Source organism: Poecilia latipinna, unplaced genomic scaffold (assembly GCF_001443285.1).
Source record: "Poecilia latipinna isolate Pla-1442-1.1 unplaced genomic scaffold, P_latipinna-1.0 Scaffold356, whole genome shotgun sequence".
Classification (NCBI taxonomy): Eukaryota; Metazoa; Chordata; class Actinopteri; order Cyprinodontiformes; family Poeciliidae; genus Poecilia; species Poecilia latipinna.
The window spans coordinates 563,616-587,334 of record NW_015112972.1 but is presented as its reverse complement, the minus strand read 5'-3'; the positions used below and the strand labels follow the sequence as shown (position 1 = coordinate 587,334).

General features: G+C 43.7%; 1 protein-coding gene across 1 annotated transcript in view; it reads left to right on the top strand.

Moving 5' to 3' along the window:
- Positions 1 to 3,249: 3,249 nt before the first annotated feature.
- Positions 3,250 to 23,719, top strand: part of cdh13 (cadherin 13, H-cadherin (heart)) — a 319,277-nt gene continuing 298,807 nt past the window's right edge. Inside the window, exon 1 of the mRNA XM_015036051.1 lies at positions 3,250 to 3,354. Coding sequence (XP_014891537.1) covers positions 3,250 to 3,354 — 105 coding nt within the window. The remainder of the gene's footprint in view (positions 3,355 to 23,719) is intronic.

Genomic DNA, 23,719 nt, shown 5'->3' with positions numbered 1-23,719 from the left:
CAAATATCAGGACCAGCTGCTGTCCGCGAGCCGCATGGCTGCACCTCAAACACATAAATATGAACTAATTCATATTACTGACCAGTTTAATCCTAATGCTGACTCAAACTCCTCACATTTTACCAATATGTGTCATTTTTTGTTTATAAGTAGATCTGCGACCCTGTCGCTGTTACTTATTTGATAATTAGAAGTTAAACAGCAATACATTTTCTCTCATTTCTTTTTCTGAAGTGCTGAAATTCATTCATTCTGCTGAGATCAACAGTTTTCAATGAGCATTCCTGAAAAATCTCCATAACATGAATAATAACTGGGTGTCAGGCCGGCCGGATCTGCAGCTCCTGAGGGGACGAGCCGGCACACCGGAACCAGAACCTCCAGTTAAACACGGTTCTGACGCAGGGAAACTGTGTAGAGGTACAAATGAAGCAGCAGCAGTTGTTCTGATGAAAACCATGTTAGAATGAAGAGTTTGGTTTTAGGCTTCGTTCTCCCAGCAGCTGCTGATGCTCAGTTCAGATTGTTTCTGAAATAAATTTCATTCGTTCTTCTTTTTAAAGTTGCTGAGAGCGACGGCACGGTCAGCAGACGGTCAGCAGGAAGCTGATGAAGCTAACAGCTAACAGCAGCCTTTAGTGGAGCTGCAGCCTCTGGCCCGGTTCTGACCCGGTTCTGTTCACTGACTCAGACTGCTTTCATCACTTCATTATCGTCATTTTCAGCCATAGTCTAGATTTACCGTCTGTTTTGATGCATGTTGGATAAAATGCGACGTTCAGACTGCAGATGCTTTGGAAACTATCGGATGGGATTTAGTTCCACATGTGGAGCAGATTGGATTCATTTGTGAGTGAAAAAACCAGAATCAGGTTTGGTTCTGGTTCGCCTGCTGTGTGAACGCAGCTTCAGCTGAGCGGAAAGTTTGTTCAGAAGCTCCTGATGGTTGATTTTTGATTTTACACAAATCAAACTGCTGCAGACTGGATGGATCAGTTTGATGCTGAAATCCCTTCAATTCAACAGATTGTTCAAAATCAGTTCAACAGCTTCTGATGTTTCTAATAATAATATAAATCTTTAAACCTGGAGAAAATAAACACTCTAATAATGTATTTGAGCATTAAGCTGTTTCTCATTGTAACATTATACACATTGCTGTATTTATGACCATAAATGACATGTTAAAATGTAAACCTAATATTTCCTACTTACCACCAGCCTCTCGTTTCCTCGTCCGTCTGAACCTGTGATTACGGCGCCGCTCTGCATGTTTAATTCTCTTCTGCTCTTGTGTTGGAAACGGCAGCAGAAAGCTGCATGCAATTATGCTTCATGTCAACAATGAGCCAATGTTTTTCACCGTTTGATTGCTTGTTCACTGAAGTGCTGAACCTAAATTCTCTCTTTTCAGAGTAAACATGTACGAACCTTTTCAGGCTCTGCCTGCGCTGCTCTCAGGCCCAGAGGTTCTCACTGGGCGGACGCTGCAGCGTCGGCCGTCTCAGCGCTTTTCTGTCCTTGTTTTTCGATTTGCATGGAGCTGATTGCCTTTGCTTTGTTCACTGCTTGGCGAACAGCAGCTGTGAAGTATCTGTGGGTTTGATGGGTGTGCTGCCTTATCACAGACGATGTAACGCTTCACCTCACTTTTTTGCTTTTTTGCTTCGGAATTTAAGGATCAAATCACCCTTTGGTAATAATTTGGTCAGATATTAGCTGGGAAGTCGTAAAGTATTTCATTCTGACAGTTTCAAGCGTCCAGCATCCTGTGGAGACTGAACCAGCATCATCACAGACAGAGCTTTTAGTCTCACAAGACATTTTCTCCTGATCAGTTGAGGTAAACCATCGGTGGAGCACAGCTGAAACACCTTGCAATCTGATCAGTTTGGTTGTTATGTATGTTATTTAGTCCCTGTGTCGTCCTGTCTGTCCCCTGACTGTCCCCTGATTAGTCCCTGTGTATTTAAACCCGCCGCGTCGCCTGCTCCCTGCCGGATTCTTGCCGTTTGGTCCTGTGTTGTGCTGCTCCAGTTGCTACCAGTGTCTGAGTTCCTCGCCTCATCGCTCACCTGGACTGCCTGGATGTCTGTACACTTTCACTGCAACCTGGATCTAGCAGCTTCTTATCCTCACCACCGAACCTCTGATTTATGACAGATATTAATATAGTTCAGATCTTGCCATACTCGTTTCATTTTGTGTGTTTTTTTCTGTTTTCCCTCTCGGTTTATAGATATTTTTGTCGTCTGCGTTCTCTTGATTAGATTTGCCTCTTCTGTAGTAAAACTCCCAGATTTTCGTGTTCCTCCTGGACTCTTGCTCCATGCCCCGCTCTCCCTGTTGCTTTTTTCAGCCCTTATTAATTTCTGGTTCCTCTCACCATGTAGTGTGAACGCATGTGTCACACTACATGACACATGCGTTTGTTAGAGACTTGACTTGGGACTCTGTTCATTCCCTTAGAAAGACGAGAGTGGCTCCTTAGTGAAGCTACCAGTCATAAAGAACAGACTAACAAGATCAAATGATTTTTAAAAAGTTATTTTATGCTTCATGAAACAATATTTATGTCCGTTTGTTCCACTGATGGTTGACGTTTCCTGAAGCTCCTTCATCAGGCGGAGCTTTCTGCCTTAAATGGCCTGATACCATCGATTCATCATCACATCCCCATCAGTTAGCATCAGTTAGAGTCAGTTAGCATCAGTTAGAATCAGTTAGAGTCAGTTAGCATCAGTTAGCATCAGTTAGCATCAGTTAGCATCAGTTCGCACGGCTGCTGCTGTGACTTTTCCGTTCTGCTCCATGAGGTCAGTCAGAGTGTTTCAGAGAGGGCGCTGCCGATGAATCAGGGCCGGTAATTTAAAGTCCATGTAGGTGTGACGCGTCCCTGAATTGTCAGCGGGTTTTGTTTTAGTGGCTGTGTGTATTTATCGCCAACCTTAAGTGCTCTCAGAGTGCCTTGGGGGCTGTAACTCTGACAAATGGAGAAGACGGAGCGGGCCAAGCGCCTCTCCTGCTGGCACATCTGCTTCGTTTCCTGCTGACCTTACAGTCGGAGCAGATTCTGCTGCTCTGTGGCCAAAACACAAAAACCCAAACGACAGACAGCAGAGAGGACAGAGCGCCGAGTCTGTCATGGTGAGTGTTGGTTGTCTGTTCAGTAGAAGGGCTTAAACAGACCGTGGCAGTAATCAGATCGATATTCAGCAGAGAAGAGACGGCTGGGCGCGAGGTGCAGCCATGGCGGACGATCCACGGCGAAACGCGTTTGACCTTCAGGCAGAACAGATGAACTGGTTTGACCTCAAAGCTCCTCAGCGAAGTGGGGCAGATTCATTTGTTCAGGTGAGATTCCAACAGGTGAGCCTGCTGGGATTCAACGATAGCAGCAGGCATCGCAAAAGGAGTTTCCTCAATTCAAATATGAGAAAGGGTTGGTCCAGACATTTGATATACAGAAAAGACAAACGATGCTCCAGGTTGGACCAATCATGTGGCTGGAATAGATGCATGCAGACGGCACAGTAGCGCTAACGCTAATGTTTGTTCAGCTGTAGCCTTTTAAAGCTAGAAACCATTTTTCGCCTCGTCTCTCTCCTGTGGTGCCGGATGAACGTACGCTCGGAGGCCACGCCCTTTCCGGCACCGCTAGCCTGCAGTCGCTTCAGTTTTCTAACTCTGCAGCTGGAGACGTCAAAACGAGAAATCTGGGTTATGTTGCTGTGCTGGCTCTGACCGCTGAGCTGATGTTTCATCACGGAGAATAAAACGGATCGGATCTTCCATCCATCCAACATCTGGAGCTGCTCACTGACTTACAGGTCAAACTCAGGAGTTACAGAAGAAATCAGCGTTTCTGTTATTTTCAGGTTCGGCTAAATGAAGGTCTGAGAAGTTTTATGGTGGGAACCGTTTCTGTGAGTCAGGATTATCTCTAGATTATCTGATAACTGGTTTGGATGCCTTACATTTAATGGCGGATAAAAACCAATGAATGATAATAAACAGAACTTGATTTTTCACTGAGTTAGATCAGAGACGACGTTTTCCTCCTGTTGTCTGTGGTTCTGGACGGGTTTAACATCAGGAACGGGTTCTGGATCCATCAGTGTGTGTTGGGTCTCTGACTGCTGTCCATAACTTCCCTGATGCCTTTTTCTGCCAGTTTTTCCTTCCACCAAACTTTCCATCAGTAGAGTACTCTGTGATATTTAGTGACATACCTCACGCCGCTGCTCTGCAGCTCTTCCTGCTTTTTTCGGTTTTGTCTCTAATATTTGCGTCTTCCATGAACTGAACTGGAGTTTATTAATGTTGCTCAGCTTTTCCTGAGTGATTTGAGCTGCAGGCTGAGAACCAGACCACCTTTATCAGGTGAGATCTCCTCTGGTTTCCAGGAAGGTTTGAGGGTTTCAGAAATATCAGCTGGAGAAGTTTCAGGGTCAGAATGTGTCCAAGAGGGAAGCAGCAGGGCCTCGACCTTTTTCACACGATAGAAAGAAAACTAGTTTCCTTTCTGGGCCGTTTTGTTCTTCTGCTCCCAGCTGCAGCCTGCATGCCTTCCTGAGCTGAATAGCTCTGCAGCCTTTGCAGATTGCTGCGCCGCACCGTGTGCAGCAACACCTTTTATCTTGTCAGTCTATTGATCTTTGTTGTTCTGGAGCGGATCAACCTCCAGCACAGATATCAGAACGGATGGAAACATCGGCAGGTTGTGAGTTCAGATCCTGAATCTGAAGGATTTGATGCGACTTCAGCTTCAGACCAGGAAGCCGTTTGCTTGTGCGTCAGATTTACAGGCGTTCCAGAAACCAAGAATACAAACGATCCCGCCAAAACCTTCGTATGCAGCAAAAAGAGTAAAGTTTAAGGAGTTTATATATCTGGGTGCTTCATTAATTAAAACTGACATGTTAAAGTCCAGCGCTGATCTTTTACCCAGTTTATTTTCAATGCTGTCTACTGCTGATTTTAGGTAAAGGTCATTTTATTTCTATAGCACATTTTCAGAAACAAGGCAAAACAAAGTGCTTTGCAGGAGTTAAAAGGAAATGCAAACAAAATAACAAAAGAGCAAAACAAGAAAAAGAATCTAATGTTGGTCTAAAGTATGTAAACTGATTTTGTTCTTGATTTAAATAAATACTGAATTCATGAAGCTACAGTTTTAAGGCAGCTGACTGATCTTCAGTCATAGAGTATTTATTTTTGAAGTGTTGTAATGATCATCTCTGCGTGTTAAAGCCTGATCCCAGCAGCAGACTGTTTCCATTCTCCCTGTTTGTCTGAAGCAGCTCGAATGATGAGGATTTTCACTCACAGAAACCGTTTCCATGAATCGTCCTGCAGTTCAAATGAAAGTAAGACTTTCTTTCTGTCACGCTGTCAATCTGAGGCAGGATGACCTGCGACTGGAGAGAAATATTGCCTCATTTCTGCATTTCAGGATTTCCTGAGATCGGATCAGTTGCTGAAATGGGAACATCGAGTATTTATTTCCCCTGACAGAGTTTTATTAGCTTCTTTTAACCAATCCGTCTCTGTCGTATCGGCGACCTGAGCGTCTGTCCGCCGACCCACCGTCTGCTTCCAGACCTTTCCATCGATGGATCCTTCTTTGTTTGACCAAATCTTGACCTCCAAATATCTGAGGAGTCCAGCCTCGGCCTGGATCGTTGTCAGAACTGAAAGAAACCACTAATGCTCATATTTTACGCTAAACCAGAGGAAGAAAGGACCATCCGTACTAAATTACTCTCCATTCATTCATTAGGGACAGCAGCCTGTTGAAAGTCACAGTTGAGCCTTGTTTCCTCCTGCAGCCTGAGGCCATGACAATAATCCAGCTTCCTGCCCTTCTGTTGGACATCGTCTCCTCTGACCTTTTGCTGCAGCTGAGCTCTGAATCGGTTTTTTCTTCTGTCTCATGTTCAGCTGAATGATGCTCTGAACTGCAGACTCTAATTGGCGCAGTGTTTCCTTTCCTTGGGTCCTTCCTGGTGTGGAAGACACACACACACACACACACACACACACACTCTCTGCTCAGTAAACTGGCAGCAGGACTCTGGCTGCGGTTGGTGTGAAGGTCACACAGCTACAAGTGGCAGACGAGCAGAGAGGCTTTGGTGGTCTAATCAAAGGCCTTTTCCATTGCTGTGGGAACCCTTTAATTAACGTCATCTCTTCAACAATGTGAGCTCGTTAATGATGTTCCTCCCGGCGCGCCCTCTAATGGCGTCCCCACCCTTCAATAAGTCAGTGAAGCAACGCCTCGGGTTTTCATGGGCCTCATCGCCCCCCCGCCTGACCGCCAGCTTACCGTCTCTCAGAAATGCGTCTCATCAAACGTTTGGACATCAAGTGTCTTTAATGACAGCAGCGCACTGGCGGACGGAGTGAGTGGGGAACGATTAGGAAGTTTATGAAGGGAAGAGAGGATCAAAAATGAGGAAGAAGGTCCAGATCTGCTGCTGCTGCAGGCAGTTATTGATGCTGAACATAAAAATAGTTGATAGATGCAAAATAAATTAGCTTGAATGATATTTCCAATGGTTCACTCATCTCTCTGACAAAGAGTTTGGGTAGGGCATAAATCGGACTCAATAAGCCGCTCCCCTCTGCCTGCAGCCTTGGCGGCGGATGAAGGATGGAAGCGGCTCGTTATCGCTCAGACGTCCCTCCTGACCCGGAATCCACCCGTCCTTTATCTCCTCACTACGCCGCCAAACTCCTCATCATTTATTCTGACAGCTCAAACCTGGACTCCAACTCTGACACAGACACCTGAACACATCACTGCCACTTTATAAGGCACGGCTGCTCGAATGCCCGATGCAGAACCAGCCAATCAGTTCATCTATTGATCGAGACTTGGTGAAAACGACTTGGTGGACTTCAAACTGAGCATCAGAACGAGATGGAAAGTGGATTCAAGGTGAACAAATGTTCCTTTCCAGTCCTTCAGCTGAACCCTCCACTTGTGGTCTATTTAAAGCTGACTTCCTGGTTCTTGTAGCTCCTCAGATTCCTCTTTGACCTCTGACCCCAGGTTCATCTGAGAGCAACTCGTTTTGGTCTCTCTAAATGCAAATGAGGTAGTTCAGACCCCGCCCCCTGCTGTTCGGCCATTTTTGTAGTTTGATAGCAGAGATAGATTATCTGACGGTGCAGAAACGTTTCTGACCAGCAGTAGACTCGTCCATCCAGCCTGACATGTTGGAGCCAGAAAACGACTCAACGTGAACGAACACGTCTGGAAAACCTCAGCATGGTTAGCGGGTTAGCTAAGGCTAGCACCAAGAACGCACTGAACTCATCTGGATCATGTGTTCCCCAGGACAAAAGCTATGCCAGCTGTTCACCTAATAACTTTTCAAAACTCAGAGTAAGGTTCTGTTCTCTAGCTAACTGCTAGCACACAGCGCTAACATTAGCAGAAGGCTAAAAACAAAATTATCAGCACAACTAATTCATGTCTATGATGGTTTGTTATCATTTTAGCGTTAGCAGCTTAGCATTTTGCTGTGGTCGTTTCCACAGACAGGAGGAACCGAGTCTTGATGCTAACGGAGGTCGCTGAAGCTTTTGTCCTTGAGGAGCTTCATGCTAACATGACGATGAGTTCACTGACACCTTCTGCTGGCTGAGATCGGATCCAGGTTTCAGATTATTAGACATTATCAGGCGAACTGCAGATCCTGTGAAATGAGTGCAGCATGTAGAACGGCTCCAGAGACGATCATCTGATGTTTGAGCTCATTTATATGTGAGAGAAAATCCTCCGTGTTTTTCATCAAAGCCCACTGACGCATCAGGGACGTTTTGAGGAGCTGCTGAGGTTAGCATGTAGATTTGCAAACGGCCTCATCAGAAGCATCATGGAGGTAGAAACGATCCGTCTGGGTTCAGTTCTGCAGGTTTTCTGGCTGGCTCTGCTCCCAGCTGTCTCTCCTGCTGTTATCTTCCTCACTGCCTGTCCGTCCCCAGAGGAACCTCTGTTGTGACAGCGCCTGTATTCTCCAGGGCTGTGTGACAGAACGGTGCTTGACCCAAACTCAACCCCTGCAGCGGTCCGGATCGCTCATCATTCCTCCTCCAGCCAGCCATCACTAAGCCGCATCGTGTTCGATTAGCCTCCAGATTCTCAAATCAAATAATACCAATGCATCTTTTCTGCACCAGAGTGAGCACAGAAACTGTTCTGACACACACACACACACACACACACACACACACACACACACACACACACACACACACACACACACACACACACACACACACACACACACTCAGAGTGGAAAGGAAAGCCTTGCGTTGCTGGCTCGGTGCTGCAGCCTAGCATTACAGTAGCCAATCTGTTCCACAGCTCCTTTGTGCCACATGACTGATGAGACTCCATCTGAAATATTGAATAATTATTGTTGTGAAGTTTGTAATTCCGTCGCTGTTTAATTCTCTGTTGTTGATCGGCTCACGGACATGAAGCCGGATATTCTGAGATGCTTTGCTGCAGAAACGCGTCCATGTTGGTAATTAAATATAGAAAAAGCTACATTATCATTTTCCTGCCGTAGTTTGAAACATTATGCCATGCTGGTGTCTTGAGATCATAAACTATCTTTCAGCTTTACATAAAAAAAACTTTGCAGGGAGAAATTTTATCTCCTCATTCTGAAGTGATGAATGTTGTTGTGACACAGAAACAAAGAAGATTTCACAACAAATAAAAAGATATGGGACATGCAGAAAGTTAAAGGATTTCATCAGTTTGAAAAATGTTCCGGTTAGTTCATTCTGCTCCTGGATGGACCGACACGCAGTCAGGCAGGTGGTCCTAATGTTGTGCCTGATCTCTGTTAGTGTGTTTGGTTCTGCAACAGTATAACAGTAAAGGTAGGACAGATCTCCAGTAGCAGTCAGTTTTGCAGCAGATCTGAAGAGGCCTCTGACTGAGTCTTCCTGTAGGGCCATGCTAACATGCTAACAGCTCAATATTCTGACAGCAGAGACAATATTCCCCATTAACATGTTCAGGATGACAACATCAGCTGTTAGCAGCTCTGCTAATCTGCCCCCTTTGCTTTTGCTCCTCCTCCTTTAATCTTCTCTGGTCGTTTGGAGTTGGGAAGAGACGGTTTGAACTTCCTTCTCTCTCTGCTCTGCATCCATGATGCCTCCTTTTCAGCTCCTCTGGGATTTGGGATCAAAGTTCACAGACTTTTGGAGATTTTGGCTACTAATCAGCTCCTGCTACGAAAAAATAAACAAAAAACACCTTGTTGCCATGTTTGTTATAGCAAAGTAAAAAAGTAAGAGAAAAAATGCTCAGCATCCAGAACCAAAGGGAATATGTGTTCTAACAGCAGGAAATGAGGAACTAAAGTCTTGAAGAAGAACCAATCAGAGGCAGCAGAGCTGCTCCAACATGCTGCCATCATGCGCAGCGCAGCAGGAACCTCAGGCCAACTGGCTTCAATGGTTATAATGGACTTTAAGAGATGAAACTGAGTCCGTCTGAACCGGTTTCTGTTGAAACGCTGGGATCGATCCTCTGACCCGGCTGGGACCGTCTGCAGCAAATTTTACCAAATCATCAAACTTTATCTGCCATCAAAAGCTGTTTAATGCAAACTAGGATGGATTCAAACCTTAAACTGCACAGTTTGCCTTTGCATTTAATAATTCACATTTATTAACTTTACAGAGCGACCCGCGGCCTGGCGGTCCACCCAGAGCGGCTCCGTCGACCTGCATGTGTTAATGCAGGTTTCGAGGTGGCAGCAGCCTGAGCGCGCTGACCTCACGTCTGCGATGCGTTTAATCAGAAACAGGGCGACAGGCGGGAAGCGGGCCAGCTGATGTAACCCTGTCTAATGAGCAGGAGACATGCAGCGGAGCTGCGCCGCGCCGCTGTCAGGAAGACGGGCTCAGGGTTTCATCCGTAATGACGCGGGCCTGGCAGACGAACAGCAGCAACCCAAGAGGCCGCGATGAGCCGAGAGGACACGGCGAGGATGAGGTGCAGGAAGCACAAAACACTTAAAACTCCTGATTAGCAGCAGCTGGATGCTGCGCTGTCATTGGCTGGTTTGTGATTCTGGTTCTGATTCAGAAATCTGAAAAGACGTGGCTTGGATCAACCCTGTGTTTCTGACTAAATGCAGAGATTTAAATATGTAAACATTTGATGATCTCATGTGTTAAGCCGCCCGGCTTCCAAATCAGAGTTGGCTTCAGCCGTCCTGGATTTTGGATCCAAGCAGTCAAATCTGAGGTCATCAGCTAAATGTGGAAACAAACACAAAAACAACCAAAATCATTTCAAAATATTCAGACAGAAGTGTGTGTTCATGCCACTCATGAGGATCAGCTCAGTTAGTTCCAGCTCTCTCTCGGCCTCCGACTGTACGTATGGAAACAAGCCATTTTATATGAAGGGGTTTCATTGCAGTCTGAGGCTCCACTGCGCGTCCTGTCACTCACTGACTGGAGCTACACTGCAGCCAGAGCTGCTCTGGGGCAGCTGGCCTGGCTGCTGCTCACCAGCGCCTCCGCTGGTCGCCACCAGCAGGCCACTGTGAATATCGCATCACTGTCGCTTCCTGGAGGAACAGAAAGATAGTCTGACCATGTACTTCTATTAAACTGGGTGAGTTTCATTTTTCAAGTTGGTTTCAGTTGGTTTGATAAATCCTGCAGTCTGTGGTTTTCTACGGGTAAAGATTTCAAGCTTCACTCCCATCAGCCCTGTTAGTCCGCTTCAATCCAACTCCAGTCCGCTTCAATCCAACTCCAGTCCGCTTCAATCCAACTCCAGTCCGCTTCAATCCAACTCCAGTCCAACTCCAGTCCACTTCAATCCAACTCCAGTCCATCTGCCTAGAAAGTCCGCTGTGTTTATGGAGGTGTGAATCCTCCAAACCTCGGTCTGGGTTCAGCTGAAGTGAACTCTAGTTCAGTTTGAATGCGCATGTGAACGCCAAGCGGACCAGAGACCGCTCCAAAAGCAGGAAGTGGACTACAGCGCAGGTCATTCTGGGTAAATATAACCATAGCTAACATGCTAGCCTAGTGATAGCAGCAGAAATGGCTCCTGGTTTTTAGCCAAAGACTAAAGAGAAATCCTCCAACCGCTAAAATCCTCCATCTTGTTTCCATCTGGTGAAGAAGGAAGTTGCTCTCAGTGTCTTCAGAGGTTTTTGTGTCGTTTCCTTCAGTGGTTCTTGGTGCAGCGCCCCCACAGGCCAGAAGGGGAACAGGTTGGTTTGACTCAGAGCCACAGCAGCTGGAGGAGGAGCAGATGATGGAGTTCTGGTTCCTAATTGGACCAGGTGTACCGGATTATCAGCTGTTAAAACATCCTAGTGTGTGATTCTCAGTCTTTCAGACAGATATTAGATATTAGTGAAGACTAATATCTGCTGTTTCTGGTCCTAGTGGGACAGTCAAAGCTTTACAATCCAGAAGGACTCTGAACGTTGAAGAGTTCCAACCCAAACTCTTCTGAAACAGAAAGTTTACAAAATGATTAATAAATTCATGAAATAGAGGAAAGCTCCATATCTCTGTTTAATGGAGGCTTAGTCATGGTTTCCTATTGAAGTTCTGCTTCCTGTGAGCGACGAGCCGTTACTACATGCTAGTAATAATGTAGGAATGTAGACCTGATGGCAGTGAAGTCGGACGGACTGCTGATCTGTGACTAAGCTGCTGGTGGGAGTGGGGCTCCGTTGCAGCCGGTTGCAGCAGCAGGGATGCGGTTTGGGATTTCACAGCCATGCTTGGAGCCGTGCAGCCGTGGAAGTGGAGCGTAAGCCACTTTCCTTCCTGAGTGGGAGTTGTTTTGCTGCTTGTTGATGAGAACTGGCGGCTGCAGCTGTGTCCTTGTGTTAAGTTAACTGTTGACACTGGATCCCATTTGCAGGAGCTTTGGGACGGCGGCCCCCAGACGTCTCTGTTGCTTGGATTTTTGCATGTACAGCTCTATTATTCTGATTTAATAGAACAGAACCAACCAATATCTCACGCCGCTTCCTCTCCTTTCAGTTCTTATTTACTCACCTCTGCACTGCTTACCACCCTCCATCTTTTTCCATCTCTCTCTGTCTCCGTAGCGACTCCAGCCAGTGCAGGACAATAGGTATTAAATCAGATTTATTGTTGAGCAATAGAGCCATGTCTGACTCACAGAAATGAAACCACCCCCCTAGAGCTCTGCCCTTCTATACCTCATATTTACCCTCATGCTGTCTCCACTCGTATCGCTATACAGACAAATAATTGAAACCCTGAGAAACTGTTCCATTAAATTTGTTTTTTTAGTTTTCTTCTGGAAGACACCAAGGTAAAGGCAAGGGAGAGTGCTGCATAAAGACACTAAATTGGAATAACCACAGGTAAGCCTAAAGGACAATATGAGCAGCGACTCACACATCCTTCACTCTGTCATTGGGAAAATGTTGAAAGGATATTTAAGGGAATTGCTTTACTGAAATGAGGTATGCAAATGGAGACTATAGGGAGTAAACCGTTGCCAGATAAAATTGAAAAGAGGAGAGAGAAATGTTGTACAGACGTACTTTCAGCTAAATAATACTCTAACCATTTTTGTTTGGATGTAAGGACTGAAGACAACCTTGAAAAGGAGTTAAGAGGCTCTTAAGAGCTGGAAAAAATTCACTCTGTAATTATGAGGTATTTGATCAACTCTTCAAAGTCTCAAAGTTTCTCTTCAACTCGTAGTTTAAATCTGCATTCAGATCTTCTGTTTGCCTTCTGAACTCCAACATTTTCCATATTCAATGCAAACAGACAAACTTTGATGAATACTTGTTTCCAAAAAAGTGAATTTGTTGTTTTGAGTTTCATATATTTATAACATAACTTTATGTTTTTGTGTGAATAGACAATGTTTGTGATTAACTGGTTCAAAACAAATACACAGGATTAAGTTCTAATTCTGCAAAGATGACAGGCACAAAACTATTTTTTTATTTTGTTTTAATGAATGTCTTTGTTTACAAATACAAAGATAAACATAAACAGAACACAAAATATTACACAGTATGCCAGGGGGTATGAAAGAAAGAATGGAGAGCAGATATTACAGACATAACAAATTAAAACATTTCCGTACGTCCAATAACATGCATGGTGTCTAAGTCAGAAGTCAGCGGCTCACCAGCAGTGAACCTCACCGCACGTCACTGCAACAAATTGAGGGTTATATTGGTTAAACATTCTGACTTATGGGAAAACCTTAATTTAAATGTTTATATATTTTAAAGTTGAATTGTTTAATAGAGCTCTGTGTAATATTGGACTGTGTGGAAATGTTTTCACAGAAAATATCTTAAGCGGACATAACTTAGAAGGAATATGTGTTTTATGCACAGATTTACTTTATGTATTTTGTTTTTGATGTGTTTGATATTATTTAGTATTATAATATAGTATAATATATATACAATTGATGATCTCTTCCAGCATATTTATCACTTTATTCATTTCACTGTAAACAGTTTTTTTGTCACTGAATTCTCTTTTTTCTGTTTTGATCATCAGTGAATTAAAAAGTTTAAAATTGGACGTAAAGGGAGTCAGTAAAGATCGCTTTAAACCCCAGTTACATCAAAGCTGATGCTTATGAAGGATTTGTAAGACAGTCATTTCTCATCGTCGTCATGACAACAGTGTAATTTTGTTCAGCTTTTGTCTCAGTCGACTGTTTGACTTTGGTCCGGGCGTCAGCAGACTCAACATGTGAGCTACAATGAAATGTATGAAAATGTTTTGCTGCTTTTGGGATTTTCAGGGTCAAAGGTTAACAGTTCCCCTTCATTCACTTCCTGCCTGCAGGGATCTGGGATCGGTCCGTTCCCAGAGTCTGCTCCGGGAGTCGGTGCCGGGTTTCAATTTAAACAATAGAAGTATAACTGAGGCCAGGGGTGTCCAAAGTGGGTCCTGGAGGCCCGGCATCCTGCATGTTTCCGTTCTCTCCCTCGCTTAACACACCTGGATCAAATGACGGCTCATTAGAGGCCTAAGAGGAACATTGACAAGCTGAACAGGTCGTTACCACCAGGGAGAGAATAAAACCTGCAGGATGCCGGGCCTCCAGGACCCACTTTGGGCACCACTGACCTACGGGTTGCACCGACTAGTCGATTCTTTACTGTGCAGTGACTTTTTACGGAGCCAGTCGACTAGTTGAATTCATGTGACAAAACTGATTTTTCCAAGAAAATGAAAGTAAGTGAACTAGGTGAGTTTGTTAGACAGCTGAAATTGTATAAAGATGTAAATAATTTAGAAACTTAAAACTTCAGCAAAGGCTACCAGAATAGGGACGTCGCTCTTTAATCAATATTTGCCGTGAATGTAGCTGATAAAGCCTCTAATGGTGCGTCACACGACGAGTTTTGGCCACCAGGTGCGTCTGGTTTACATTCAAAGTCTGTGTGGAGCGTCGGACACGCTCGACGCTCCACACAGACTTTGAATGTAAACCAGACGCACCTGATGCTCAAACGCACCATTTATTGTTGTGAAGCGTTTGCGCGTACGTCAGTATGATGTCACCGCGACTCGACTTCTATCATGTGGTAGTCGACCTTAAAAAATATGAAGTCGTTCAACCCCTAGCATGACCCTTACGTTTTTGTCTTTTGAATTAGAACGGGAGAATATATTTGATAACTTACACTTTCCTATAAACACAGAAACCTTTAGATAAGTGTTTGTGCAAAATCAGACAAGTTGAGGTTAAATATAAGGAGTCCAGTGAACCTGGTGTTGAGGTCAGGGACGACAGCCGAATAGCTAAAATCCACAAATACCTGAGACCGTCTCTGAAAACAATAACTGCCTATTGTAATGGTTCAAACACCAAATAAACCTGAATATGCATTGATATGCACAGTAGAAATCCTCTCGGCACTACCGAGGCCTTCCTCGTCTCCACTCAGCCAATCAGCACCAAGGGAAATGAAAGATAGTCCTGGATTGGCTGCTTCCAAACACCAGCCAATAACATGTCCAGTAGCATTTCTGCAAAGTATTTCAGTTTCATAAGCTGCATTATTTTCCTTTATAAGTTAAAAGCAGATCCACAAACAGATGGATTCTCCATAAATAATTAGGAATTATGTTCTACAGAAAAATAATGAATCCTGGTTGGTTTGTGCAAAGAGAAGCTGAAGTTTAGTCCAGTTTGGTTTGGTTCACAGCAGCTGTTGACTCTTCGCTGAGTTCCTGGGAAAAGAGCAGCTTCATCTCGGGAAAGTGTTGATGTTTATGACTCATTAGTATAAGATTGTTGTTGCTCATGCTGCTAAGATGATCTAAAGCTCATCCAGCAGCGGCTTGGTGGTGATGCAGAACAGTAATCCCTTTGACGGAGACCTTGGTCATGGAGAAGCTGTCTTTGTCCCTCAGATCCGCCGCTGGTCCATCATCTGAAATGATCCTGGCTCTAATGCATGGCAGGATGGGAGGAACAGCCGCAATCTTTCTGTCCAGCAGAAAATTGCTAAAGATTAGGAGCATTAGGGTAGAGGAACTTTCTGTGGACTTTAACAAGCTTCACTCCTGGTTTATATCATGATTGATTCTCTGCTCAGAGGTTTTTTATCAATCCATTAGAGCGTGGCTGCAGCGGCTGCAGCGCGGCGGCCCTCACACTCCGACATCAACATCCCATCTCAGGGCAAGGTCAGCAGGGGAGGAAACATTTACTCCTCCTTTACAACGTTTTCTGGCTACTTTCAGCGTGTTCAGTATTTACTGCAACATAGACGGGGAGGGAGGCTGTGCATATCCATTACTGTTTAATGCAGAGCGTGGAAGAAGACGATGTTTCTGTTGCAGTACGGCAGGCTGAGGGGTGAAGATAACTGAGCTGTGGACAGGATGTCATGATTATCCAGAACATTACACCAGCAGAACAACTCCAGAACCCGCTTTGTTGTATCTATTAAACCTTTATGGGGTTGAGCTATAAATGATTGAAATAATCTCTTTTAAAGTACAAAGAGCAGACATGGCGCTAAAGGTTATGAGCAGGTTATCGTCCTGTATGCAGACGGTTTGTTAAGCTCTGGGTAATAATGTTTGGTCTGCATTCCAGAGAAAAACAGCATAAAATGTTTGGCATTAATACCTAAATAAACTCACATTATTATAATTATGGCACGTCCTGCTCAGTGTCAAACTTCAAGAACTTCAGTTTGCAGATAATTAAGCACTCAAATAAATAAAACCTGCAGAAGGCTCATGCTTTTATTTTGAAATATTGATTTTTCTTCTAAAATAATAAATAAAAACTATAGGAACATGTATCAGCTGATAAAACTGACAAAGTGCAGCAGGAAAATCACATTTAATGCTCATCATTAGTTCAGTTTGTTTTGGTTATGAGATTCATATAAATGTACCAAACAGAAAATTTTCCACAACAAACTGGATGTAAAAATGTAGAACGAAGCTTTGGCTCAATCTGCAAACTCTTCATTCATAACAACGACAAATAAATATGTATCTACAGACAACACATGATAAAAACACGATAAAAACAATAACTTTACAAAATACCAGCAGATTATAGCAAATCTTCCACTTTCCATCTGAACTTTGGTACAGTACAAATAGATTCAATTATACACTGAATAATCAGTTTGATGTAGTTAAATGAGTCCCAGTTGACGGAGTTTCAACTAAAGTTTAAAGGGTTGCAGATTTTAATGTTTATTCAATGACACACGACTGTTTAATGATGTAAAACACTTTGAAATGCTTTGCTGCTGAAATGTACAAATAAAATTGGATTGATTGATAATATAAGCATAAAATGATAATGAAGACGAATAACTAATTACCTCTGCTTTACCTATAAATGTTATTGGAAGTGAATCTTAGTTGATGAGATAAAAACAGAAATCAGGACCTGAGTTCATTTGGGAGAAATCTTCATCAGTTTAAAGTCATAATTTCCTGAATGTTTTACGTTTTTTCCTCTCAAAGCAGATCGAGTTGATCATGTTGGTCCTTCAGAGAAAAAAGAGTTAAAATAAGAAATTTATAAATTTTTTGAAACGTAAAATATTCCATAAAGTTAATTTATTTCAGTAACTTATTTAATTGAGTGAAATATAAATTTATTACACAAACCTTTATTTCCTTTATATTATGATAATCTTCCTCTTACAGTGAATCTGATCTCATTTTTATTATTACATCAGACCAATTAAAATATTTTAAAACATAAATGTGGGTTTAATGATGATTTATTGATGTGGCTGTATGCCTTTATTTCTCATTATTATCATAAAACATCCAGTCCAGTTTGTGACACAGAAAACTCACAACAATCGATTCATTCTAAGATGTAATCATTGCATCAGTAGAGAGATGATCACCGTATGATTATAACGCTATAGGTTGAGTTTTAATGTATTTATAAGTTTCATACAGAGGTTTTAATCAGTGATGTTCTGATCACAATATTTTAGAGAATTAGTGATTCAGCCTTGATCTCAACACACTGAAAAAACGTTTCTTCCAACCATCTTTGAAACATTACTGTCAGGCACTGAGACGGCCATCGCTTTGCACATTGTTCAGAAAATAAACCATCCAAACATTTCCTGCTCTGTCAGCTACTGAGTAGTGCAGAAGTTGGTGCAGAGTGGTTTGATCTGGTCTTGAATATTTTGAGTGTCTCTCATGTAAATTGCAGATTGGTTGTTTTCTGTTTCCCTGAATCTCCTGGAAGAGTTTTATGGAAGCTGCGGTTGAGTTCGAGTCCGGACCCAGAGTAAGATTCTGCTCTCTCTGAAACTCTCAGCTCGTTAATATTCATCACATCTTCTCTGCCTTTGATTTGACTCTGGCGCTCCTGAACCACAGGGCCCGGCTACCCAGGACCGGTCATAATAAGGAAAAGTCGGCTTGACTCCACAGAGATTATTATATTTTCTTGCTTACTTGCTCCCAGAACTTTGGCATTTTCATCCTAAAAACTGTAGAAAGACAAAAGTGTCATGATCCGTGTTTCTGTGTGTTTAGTTTTGAGTTTTTCTGTGTGATTCTGTTTCCCTGAGTCTTTGTCCTGTCCTCCCCGTTGATCATCTCATTCCCTTGATTACCCCGTGTGTATTTAGTCTCACCTGTTGTCTGTGTTCTTCGTCGGGTCCTTGTCTAAGATTCACGTTTGGATGTCAGCGTCTTCACGGTAGAACTGCCAAGTCCCGTGTCGGCGTCATCTTGTTGTTTCAGTCTGTTTAAGTCAGTTGCTGCCAGTGTGAACTCTAGCCTTCCGTTCAGCTGTGCTGCCTGTCTTGGACTATCTTGAGTTACATTCACCATTAAATCACCATCTTCTCTTCATAACCTGGGTCTCGGCGTCTCTCCTCCTCACCTCAACCAACACACTTCATGACATAAAGGGCGTTGGGCGTGGAGGTAAAGAGCTGCTGAGCTTCACAATAAGAGCCGCTACAACATGCTAGCAGTTAGTTTCTTCACAATTGGTGTTAAATTTAACTTTGAACCAATCAGGGGAGGCTCTTCAGGGCATTTGCTGCATGAAGCTCTGCTTTTTGGGAACGTTGCTGTGTCTCAGTCCACCACCGGGACGGTGGATCCAGCAACCGCTGGTATGTCCAGATTGTCCAGCAGTCGGTCAGATGTCGCTGGTTCTGCACCAGATTTTATTTTTCACCTGATGCATCATCCAGATGTTCACAACAAGCAAATTTTCAAGTGTTTGAACGTTGTAGAGCTCAAACCGGGCCAAAGCCAGGACAATGGTCCGTATTCTGTTTCTGAATCAGGAAATTTAGCTTCAGATAAACTGATAAAAGCTGCTGTTGTTCAACAATGCTAAAGTAGAGCTAACCTGCATACAGGTAACCCCCAGTAGGGGTCAGGGGTCACAGCTGCCCATTAATACTGGAGATTTCCTCTAAAACACCCAGAGGCTTCTATTTTAATAATTCAAACAGCAAATATATCTTAACATGCTTATTAAGCTAACATTCACCGTCTTCCTCTTCTGCAGCCAATCAGCTCTAAGGAAAATAAATCGTACATTAAATAAATGAATCGTAGTGTTTCGCTTCCCAATCTGATTTTTTAACATTATTTTGCTGCTAGTTTGACAGGTTGCACTCCACGTGCGTTTTTACAAGCTGTTTTGTGCGTGTGTGTGTGTGTGTGTGGTTTCGGGAACTGACGGTCTGACGGGAAACCCCCGACCCCCCACTGCCGTTCTCCTCCTGAGCGCCGCTGGAGGTTAAAGTTTTAGATGTGCTCTAAGAAAACATACTGAATCACAGCAGGGGTCCTCTCTACAAAATCTGAATTTGTACTTTAATGGTCGTAAGGTTTGGTTTTCCATTGGTTGCTGGTTCTCCCAGCAGAACCAAAGCCGGGCCCGGTTTGGCTTTGGTTCTGCTGTCAGTCCAGCCTCGAGGTAAACACTGGGATTATGTCCAAACCCCAACCTTTCACTCAACACCTGAAACTCAGCTTGTCTCCTCCATGTCTGCGTTGATTTCATCATCCAATCCCAGAACGGCAGGAAGAGCTGCAGAGCGACTGCGTTTCTGATCCGAACCCGCAGACAGGAAGTCGGGTGAGAAGCTCGGTGAGAACCGGATCGCCTGAAAACACAAGTGGCTCTGATTGTTCACTTTGCTCCTCCTCCTCCCTCTCTCAGAGCTGCAGGCTCCTGATGCTGCTGCTCTGTTTTCTGAGGCAGACTCTGCTCCTCCACTTACCTCTTCAAAGCCGGCCGCTTTAACTCGCTACAGATGCTGACATGCTAACGGTGTGGAGAAAAGGAAGCTGCTGCAGAAACCCCCGTTAAATAACAGTTTAAGAAGCATTTCAGGTTCACGTTTCTCTCCTTCGCTTTTCTACCTTTCAGAGAAGAAAGCCTGCAACAGGCCCAACCTAACACACTTAGCAGGATTATTTCTCATCTTCCAAGTGCAGCAGACAGGAATAATTGATCTGCCTCTTCCTCTGAGCTGCAGGTGAACCCCAGCTGGGAGTCCCGCCGTAGCGCTGCTTTAGTTGGGATCAGATGGGATTGGACGTTCGCTTGAATTTGAGAATGTATTTTTCTGGAGTTCCTTAAATCAGGTTAGGATTTTCAGCCTTTGACATTCCATCAAAAGAATCAAATTTCCCCCACCGTGCCTGGAAAACGTTTTTAAATTAACTCGGTTGCAGCACTACGCCTGTTCCTGTAAAGCTGCAGGTCTGACTGTACTTTTAAATGGAAATCTATTGTTAAGGCTTTTTGTTTTATAGGTGCAGCTTGTGTTTGTGCCGCCGCTGCTGCTGTGGAAAATCCCACCAGGTTTCTTTGCACTTCCACATAAAGTCTCTCTATTTCTGCTCTAGTGTTCCTTCTGACTCTGTTGTAGCCTGACTGTATTTGTAGATGAAATAAGAACTGGTACCAGTTTCCTTTCAGTGGAAATGTTTGGAGGAGAACTTTATGCTGTGGATTTGAACGGGAGATAAGATTGCTGCGACATCTGATATTGATGCTGTTCTGCTGATTTCACAGTTAAACAAGCAGAACATTTATTGGCCCTCTTGGACTCATAAAGACTCTGCTTCTCTTTTTAACCTGAGCTCAGATGGAAGAACATGGCGGCATGTTAAAGTCGAGCAACAGAACAGATGAAGGTTTACCGTCCTGCTCCCATCACACCCGGCCTGTTGGAGGCTCAGAGTCGCTCCTTTGCTGCATTTCACTGCTGGATCTTTGACTGAACCAAACAAACTGGTTTCACCGCGACGAAGGCGCCAGGCTTCAGGGCAGCGCCGCGTGTTCATGTCTGCAGAGACTCTGGTTTATTTCACTCATTCATTCAGTCAGGATGTAAATATGATCATCCATGGAGGAGATGGCAGAGAAAACCTGCAGCACAAAGCCTCTTTGTAAGGGTCAGAGGTCAAGCAGCAGGCTGGTTAGCATCTTTAAAACGACCAATTTCACCAGATCAGAACTAACAAACAATATGTTGGACAATGATTTCCCAGCTTTATTCACATTAAAGCCAGCCAATCAGATTCACTGTAAGAAATAAAAATGAAGAGCTGGAAACTCAATGTTTCTGAGATTAACAGCTGAAATTCAACATTAAAAGCGTTTTATTGCTGTAATATTTTTCTTAAAGGATAAACTATTATTCATATTTCAAATGGGGTAAATATTAGATTTGATTAAAACAATAAAAATCAGGTTTTAGCAGATTATTGGATGACAAATTAAGTGCTAAATATTTAAAAGGTAACTGATAATAAATATTAAAAGCCTGAAAGATAATTATTACATATTACATATTCATGCAGTGATGCGGCGTTAGAGGTGACCCAGATGTCGATTTGATATGAAAATGTTTCTGCTGGGAGGGACTTGAGATTCGACTCGGACTTGGAAATAATGACTTGAAAGGAATTTTTCATTTTCTGAGCAGCAGATAAAACATTCAGTCCAGTTTGACTGACGGTTCAATTAATATCCATGAAAACTCACTCCGGTTCAGACTAATGGACTCTTTAATGCACCGGCTGTTGTAACTAATTTAATTTGAATTTGCTGTGATTTAAACTCCAAAGAGCATAAAATGTTAAAGTCCTGATTTTCTGCTAATTTATTTTCTGTTTATTTCTTTATCTGAAGGATAAAGTTTGATTTAATCTCAGTTTGTTCATCAGCTGTGAATGTTTGGATCACAGGAAAAACCAGATGATGTCACTTAAAAACAGCCACGTTGTCTCTAAAACAGGGGTGTCCAAAATGTGGCCCGGGGGCCATTTGTGGCCCCTGGACTGAATTTTTGCAATTCAGCAATGATAAAAGTTTATTTAATTATATATTTTTAATCAGGGTAAAAGTATGGCTGACATTTACTGCACCCAAATTAGGTTTTATTTAATGTATTATTTAGAAGAGTTTTGGAAGAAAGTGACCTCGATCTTTCTGACTGAGAATAAATTTGCTAAATCGACCCAAAAGACTTGGAGAACTAGATACTTTTCTTTTAATAAAGCACATGTGCAAAAATCATTTAAATGTTCGGATCTAGAATGAACAACAACACTTTGCTGCAAAAGAAATTCAGTTTATTTTTCTGGGCCAGTGTGTGACGTTGGCCCACAGTTTGTTGCCCGCAGCTCTTGCCCGGCCGTCCCGCCAGCTGCAGGGTTCTGCGGCCCGGCCCGGCCCGGTTGACCCGCCTCCCTCCCGGCTTCGTCCTGGCCACCGGCGTCGCCGCTGCGCTCGGGTCGGCCAGACCTCATCGCGATCTGTGTGCGCTGACATTTTACCCTGCTGGAGGCGAAATGTCAGACTGGTGGCGGACGGATCCGGTTGGGTTTCCAGGAAACGTCCCGCCTTGAATCCAGGAAGGCTGCAAGGAAAAGAACAAAATGAAGAAAGAAAACGGATTAAATCCGATTAAATCCGATTAAATCCGATTAAATCCGATTCCTGGGATTTCCAGAGTAGATGACTGAAAGCAGGCAGAGCCTTGCAAAGTCTTCATGACCTTTAACCTTTTCAGTCACCTGTTTGTGTTTTATCTGGATTTTCTGAGAGGTGCTGACCGACTTCTCCACAGCTTCTGGAAAGAAGCATGATGCTGCCACCACCGTGTTTCACCCCACAGTCATAGTGAGGAGCGCTTGGAGGACGGTGAGCTTTGGTCTGAGTCCGTCTCCCACCTGACTCCAAACGGCCTGCAGGATTTTTCTGTTCCTCTTCTTGTTGCTGGTCCATAAAGGGAAGATCAGCTGAGTGAAGAACTTAGAACATCTGAGGTCTTTGGGCCGACCTTCCTTTGTTTCCTTACAGTCAGTCAGGTATTAATCTGATAACGATAACTGAAATAAAGATGAGACTGCAGACAGATCTCTCTTTCTTTTGCCTTTTTTCAGCCAGACATGTTTTTTGCTCTGGTTGTTCACATGGACTCCAGCTGGCAGTAATGGTCGTTGCCGTGTCTCTCCACCTCTTCACCTCTTCAGCAAACAGGCGACGCGGCGCGGCGGCCCGCTCCGGCTCTATCTGCTGATGTACTGCCCATGCTTCAGAGAATATTGATTTCCAGCAGAGGTGACATTTACTGTGTGCTCTTAATCACCTGGCGGCTCCTTCACACTTGAACTGAATCTGATGTCAAACTCTCCAGTGATGAGCTGCTGCTCCTCCTTCTGGACCATTACAGGCAGCAGACACAGCGGCACAGCAGCCGTTCATACCTGATGGGGCGGATGGATGATGGATGATGGTTGATGGATGATGGATGGATGGATGGATGATGGTTGATGGATGATGGTTGATGGATGATGGATGATGGATGATGGTTGATGGATGATGGATGGATGGATGATGGTTGATGGATGATGGTTGATGGATGATGGATGATGGTTGATGGATGATGGATGGATGATGGTTGATGGACGATGGATGATGGATGGATGGATGATGGTTGATGGATGATGGTTGATGGATGATGGATGATGGTTGATGGATGATGGATGGATGGATGGATGATGGTTGATGGATGATGGTTGATGGATGATGGATGATGGTTGATGGTTGATGGTTGATGGATGATGGTTGATGGATGATGGTTGATGGATGATGGTTGATGGATGATGGATGATGGTTGATGGATGATGG